General features: G+C 44.5%; 1 protein-coding gene across 1 annotated transcript in view; it reads left to right on the top strand.

The window, feature by feature from the left end:
- Positions 1-6,000, top strand: part of ADAP1 (ArfGAP with dual PH domains 1) — a 44,317-nt gene that overhangs the window by 8,552 nt on the left and 29,765 nt on the right. Inside the window, exon 3 of the mRNA XM_009074064.1 lies at positions 2,274-2,356. Coding sequence (XP_009072312.1) covers positions 2,274-2,356 — 83 coding nt within the window. The remainder of the gene's footprint in view (positions 1-2,273; positions 2,357-6,000) is intronic.

Below are 6,000 nucleotides of genomic sequence, written 5' to 3'. Positions count from 1 at the left end.
TGAATCCACTGACGTCAGCTGGAGCTGAGGGTGGTGTGAATTTTCTTCCGTCTAGTTCAATCTCTAATCATCTTGTTGAAAAGGTCCAAGTTTGACTTCGGTGATAACAAGCTGTCCACAGCAGCTGGAGTGGGAAAATTGCAGGAAGGGTAGCAAATTTAAGTATTTGTGTTGATTTTATGATTAAATTTTGGTAGCTTTGCTGCTGAGTGACAGCAACATAGAAACAGTCATTTAGGTGCTACCTTTTGGGTCATCAGTGTTCTGTGTTTGCAGCTAGTGTGTTGTGGATATCAGATCCACAAAGGGCATCCTGCTTGACCCAGAAGAGCTCCTCTGCATGCTCAATGAGGTTTGAGCAGCCTGGTCTAATGGAAAGTGTCCTTGCCCATGGCAGGGGTTGGAACTAGATGACCTTTAAGATCCCTTCTAGCCCAAACCTTTCAATGATTCTACAAAGTGCACCTGAACCTCCTGAGATGAACTGAAGATGGGTCATGCCCAAACCAGAGCATAGCACAGGGTGGCAGCAGAAGGGAGATGGGTGTTCATCTTCAGAGTTCACAGTCAAACCTACGGATGTGTGGGTAACAACTAAAGATCAGTCATGACAACAGGAACAGAAGGGGAAAAGGCAGAACTGTGGGTTTGGGGTGCAGGGAAACAGTGGTGCTCCTTGAGCTTTGAGAAAGCTGGTGCCCCAACCAAAGAGATGACACAACTGGTGGAACAAAACCTCTGTAATTATTTCCTCCTTTATTGCCAGGAAACCAATCAGAGCCACAGTTCTCATTGGATAGAGTCTTGCAGATTTGTGAATGCATTTGCTGTACCTGCAGGTGAATTTTCGTAAGCAATGTTGGCAAATTTATCTCCTCTGAGCATTTCTGAGATGTGTCTGCTGAAAAGATGCCGTGGAGTTTGCATAATCAGCAAAAAAGAAAAGGTGATTAAGCATATCAACAGTTTTCATTGGCAGAGAAGTTGATGTGTGGAAGTGTGGTGGTTTTACAGAATACACCCAGTGCTGTGGGATCTTTTGCTGTCATCAGTGTAGGCTGCTCTGAAATGTCTGCTGTGAAGCTGGGATAACACATGCCCTTATTTCTGTGTGTGATTTCTGCCTGCTTGGGCTATTTAGGGTTCTAGGGCAATTAAAAACTAAGTGCAGTTAAAAATGGTTTGAAGTAATTTCTAGCACATTCCAGATCAAAACTACTTCATTACTTCCAGCACTTGTGCTAAAATAAAATAGCAAAAAAAGTATTTATAATCTTTGGAGTATTTTTTCCTTTTGGGAAGTTAAGGTCTTGGTGTAATTGGTATAATTTCAATATTAAAGGTAAAGGACTTTTTAATCCTCTGTTTCCTGCCATGCATCATGGGTTGCTTTCTTTGACTTACCAGTATGGGTTATGAGTCTGGAAGAGCTTGGCCAGGTGGGTTCTCACCACCCTCTGGTGTTTGGGTCCTGTGTTCCAGCCCTTTCATCCTTACCAGGACATGTTCCATGTTCTCCTGGTATTTTTGAGTCCTTTTCAGTTTTCACACCACTGTTCCTTCCAGGAGGTTGGACAGTGCCTGGGATATGAGTGTTCTATGTCCTTTTCATTTTGAGGAGGTCACTTCTCACTTGAATTCCTGTTGTTCCCAGTTTGGGAGGTGTGTGACACCACGTTCATCAAGTCACAGGTGTCACCCATCCTTGGGCTGGTCTACCCCTCATGGTTCCAAGTGTAGTTTTAACCTGACACATCACACTTTTGGGGATAGCTGTCCATGCATGACAAGGAGATGTTTATCTCTGCATCTTTGATAGCCAGAAGGTCATCAGGTACATGCATCACACAAGGCATCCCCAATTTCTGCTTCTGCATTGATAACTTCAGGGCAATGATCTCTTTTCGGTATGTAGTTTGTTTGTTTTTTCATTTACTGATCCCTTACTGGAGAATGTGGTCTGAGGAAATCAGGGTTAAAATGGTTCATACACTGAGGGAGTTTTGTAGAAGCTGATTGGGTGGGTGGGAATGAGCTGTTCTGCTAAATCTGTACATTATAGTCAATAGGTTTCCAATAAAATTGGATGTCCAATGAAATTACTTACTGTTGTCCAGCAGTAAGCAGAAGAAACCCTCAACTCCAGACTGTACAATGCAATTTTTGGAAGGCTTTAAATCACACTTGTGTTTTGACTGAAGAATTAATGGTTCTGGATTTTTTCTTAGTGTATCTTGGACCATGTTTCCTTCTCTCTATTTTTTTTCTTCCAGACTGCTGCGGGAACAGTGGATCAGAGCCAAATATGAGCGAAAAGAGTTCATTCACAGCGAGAAGCAAGAGCCTTACTCTGCAGGTAGCCAAAGACACTTGGCAGCTAAGTTTTTTGGTGTCCAGCACCTTCCATTTTTTCCTTCTTTATATGTTCTTTATATTGCTTATTGCTCATATGTCATTAAGTAGGAGAGAGTGTGGTTGTTTTCAAAAGATCTCTCCTGGTATTCCCCATATTTGATTTGGAATATGGGGAATTTTATTACCTGATGGAAATAAATCAGTGTTCAAGAGTCTTTCTGCTGACTTCCTTGGGCTGTTTGCCAACAGCAAGTCAGATAAAGGACCAATGGGTTCATTTCTGGTAGCAGGAGACGTGCGAGTGGATTGAAGTGGAGATCAAGATGTTTGTCTCATCGAGGTGACTTTTGCTTTGAAAAGATGAAGTGGGATTATTAGCCTGGTTTGGTTAATGATAGAAATATGAGCCAGGTCCCCCACTCTTCCCAAGTCTCTGTTACTATCTTTCCATGATACCTCAAGTGTGGTCAGGTGGGACTTGGGATCCTTGTGGTACAGTCAGAGACAGTAGTTTGCAATTGCAAAGACTCAACACATGTGCAGAGCTTGTTTCAGCACTGCCAGCTCATTGCTCTGCAGCTACCTGACAGGGGTTGGAGAGAAGTGGGGAATGTCTCTCATGTCATGGCTATAGGGAGAGGCAATGGCCTTGAGCTGAGCGTAGGGAGAGTCAGAATGGATGTTAGGAGAAATGTTTTCACCAGTAGAGTGTTCAGGCACCAAAATACTGCCCAGGGAGGTGTTGGAGTCACCATCCCTGAAGGTGTTTGAGGCATCTGGATCTGACACTGTGGGATATGGTTTAGGGGTTCCAAGCAGTGACAGGTTAATGGTTGGACTTGCTGATCTTAGAGGTCTCCTCCAGCCTTGATGGCTCTATGATGGGCAGGCCTGCACAGGGTGGGGTTAGTAGAGCAGTGAGTTGCATTATTTCCTTGCAAAAGGGCAGGATTTGAACAGGAGACACAGGGCTTGACTCTGTTTGTTGTGTGGCTGCACCAGCACAAGGACTGCGTGAAAGTGCATGAAATTAGCTGAGTATTTCTTTGCTCTATGTAAGTGGCATTTAATTTATTCTGCATATTAAGTAGTTGACACCAGCTATGTGCTTGGCTGACTCTGGGATAATTTTATTAGTAAAGACCATGTTACAGATGAAAGGTTAAAATATTAGTTTCATGATGCTTTTCAAGGCTAATCATAAGTGGGTAGCTCCAGCACTTTGCTGTTATGAGAACCACAATTAAACTCTTGCCTCATATATTCTCAATTTATGTTTAGAGCATTTCTGCTCTGCTGTTTTGTGTACATGAGGCACATATATAGTGTGGGGGTTATCCATATTCATACAGAATGCATTATGCAGAGTTTTATTTCAGATGTTTCAGAGCAGTCTGCTGGAGTTGGACATCTTCTATCAGCAATAAATAGTTTGATTTCTTAGATAATTTTGGAGTGTATCTGCCAATGTGTGTATAATGTTCACCCAGGAATAATGTTTCCAGTTTCTACTGTGTAGCTTCTAGATATAAAAGCTCAGATTCAACCAGGTACTTGAGGCAAATGTGTAATTTTAAGCACATGATTTGTCCTTTCGACTCCAAGAAGAGCGTGTACCTGGGTAAATTGAAGTAGGTGCTTCAGTGCTGTGTGGGAAGAAGGGCAGTGTGTTCTGAGCTCTCTGAAAGAGTTCAAAGGGGAGTTTATTTTAGCAGTGTATTTTGTAGGTGTTCTTCAGTAATGTGGCTGCATAATATCGAACTGCATGGTGAAGTGATAGGGTTTTCTCACCTCTCTTTGAAGTTCAAAAGCCATTAAATAGGGAATGGAAGAGAAGGGGGTGAGCCATTTTCAGTGAGCAGTGCTGTCAGGAGGAGGGGAAGGAAAGCAGCCTGGTGGGCAGCATGTAGGTTGTGTGTGAGTGAGATTAGGTTGTATATTGTCTTTGAGAACTGCACCAAGGCTAAAATCCAGTGTAGGAGCTGTGCAAATGACCTGTGCAACAGGGATGTCATTTGTTGCTTCTTCTGCACAGTAAATTCCAAAGGGAGCTTTGGCCAGGTGATTCTTCCTTAGGGTGACCAGGTTGGTGATCAAAGCTTGGGGACACACACACCAAACTTCCAGTGCCAACTTTTCCCTTCTGCTGCACCATAGCAACTTTCCAGGAGCTGAAGGGGCTCCAGGGAAGCTGGAGCAGGACTCTTTGTTAGGAATTGCAGTGTCAGGACAAGTAGCAATGGGGAGAAATTGAAAGATGGGAAATTTAGATTGGATATTTGGAAGAAGTTTTTCTTGTGAGGGTGGTGAGACACTGTCCCAGGTTGCCCAGGGAGGCTGTGGCTGCCCCAACCCTGGCAGTGTTCACAGCCAGGTTGGCTAAAGCCTTGAGCAACCTGCTCTGGTGGGAGGTGTCCCTGCCCAGGGCAGGGGGTTGGACTAGATGATCTGTAAGGTCGTTTCGAACCCCTTAAACAGAGTATGATACCATGGCAGTCCCCAGGTGTAGCTGCACACCTACTGCACTTCACCCCAGTGCTCCTTCTTCCAGACTGTCATGCAACTCGGTTGGTGATGCTGTTTTCAGCTCTGGGGTTGTTACACTGGGAGTTGCTTGTTTCCCAGGGCTGTGTCCTCAGAAGGGAGCCCAGGGAGAATCCTGTGTCCTGTAGGAAAACAGTACATTGGACATCATAGAATGACTTAGGTTGGAAAAGACCTTTAAGATCATCGAGTCCAACAGCTAACCCAGCACTGCCAAGCCCACCATGTCCCTTGTGCATTGGGACAGTTCTCGTATCATTTGGGTGAAATGGGGATCTTTTGTCAGGGTGTGGTTCACAGTGCTGGACCACCAGTTTGTCCAGCTGGTATAAACCAGTGACTTCAGAGCCAGTCTGAATCATGGATGTCACAGTGACAGGCTGGAGCATGGTGCTTGCAGAAGCTCAGCCAGACCTTGAGTCCTGACTTTGCCCTCCTTGCTGCTTGCAGGGGTTGACACAGCTTAGTGGCCACACCAGCAGCTTGGAGGGTATACCCTGTATGGGCTGGACCTCCTGTGCCTGATTGTGCAGGGCTCAGTGTTCCTGGGCTGGTCCTTTCCACTGGTGACCTGAACTGTGAGCACACAAGGTGGGACTGACACCAGGATGCCCTCCTGCTCACCCCACATCCAGTTGTGTCTCACTGGAATGTATGTGTATCTCTGTTACTTCCCAATGCCATCTCAGACTGTTTTTCCTCACCATCCTGAATTCCCAGGAGCAATGTTAGATTACCAGTTTCTAAGCATGAAACATTTTGTTGCTAATAGACATGTCAGTATCCATTTTCTCATGTTTGTTGGAAGATTTAATTCCATTTTCCAATCCCAGGGGCTATTTTGCATTCTGATATTTGTTCAATAATTGCATAAAAAATAAGAAAATGCTCTATTTGAGTAGTTTTGAGTAACATCCTTTTCCAGGCAGTCTGACAAAACCTTGGTCAGAAATTTGATGTCTTTCAGAATATCCTTTGGGGAGAGACTGTCTGGAGCCTGTGGATGCTAACCAAAAGCTATCACAGACAGACTCTGGAGAAATGAGCCTCAGGACAGGAGTGTCAGATGTGCAGGTCAGAGCTGAGATAGTCATGCAGGGA

The sequence above is a fragment of the Acanthisitta chloris genome, unplaced genomic scaffold (assembly GCF_000695815.1).
Source record: "Acanthisitta chloris isolate BGI_N310 unplaced genomic scaffold, ASM69581v1 scaffold20094, whole genome shotgun sequence".
NCBI lineage: Eukaryota > Metazoa > Chordata > Aves > Passeriformes > Acanthisittidae > Acanthisitta > Acanthisitta chloris.
The sequence above is the reverse complement of the archived record's forward strand: the minus strand, read 5'-3'. Positions and strand labels throughout refer to the sequence as shown.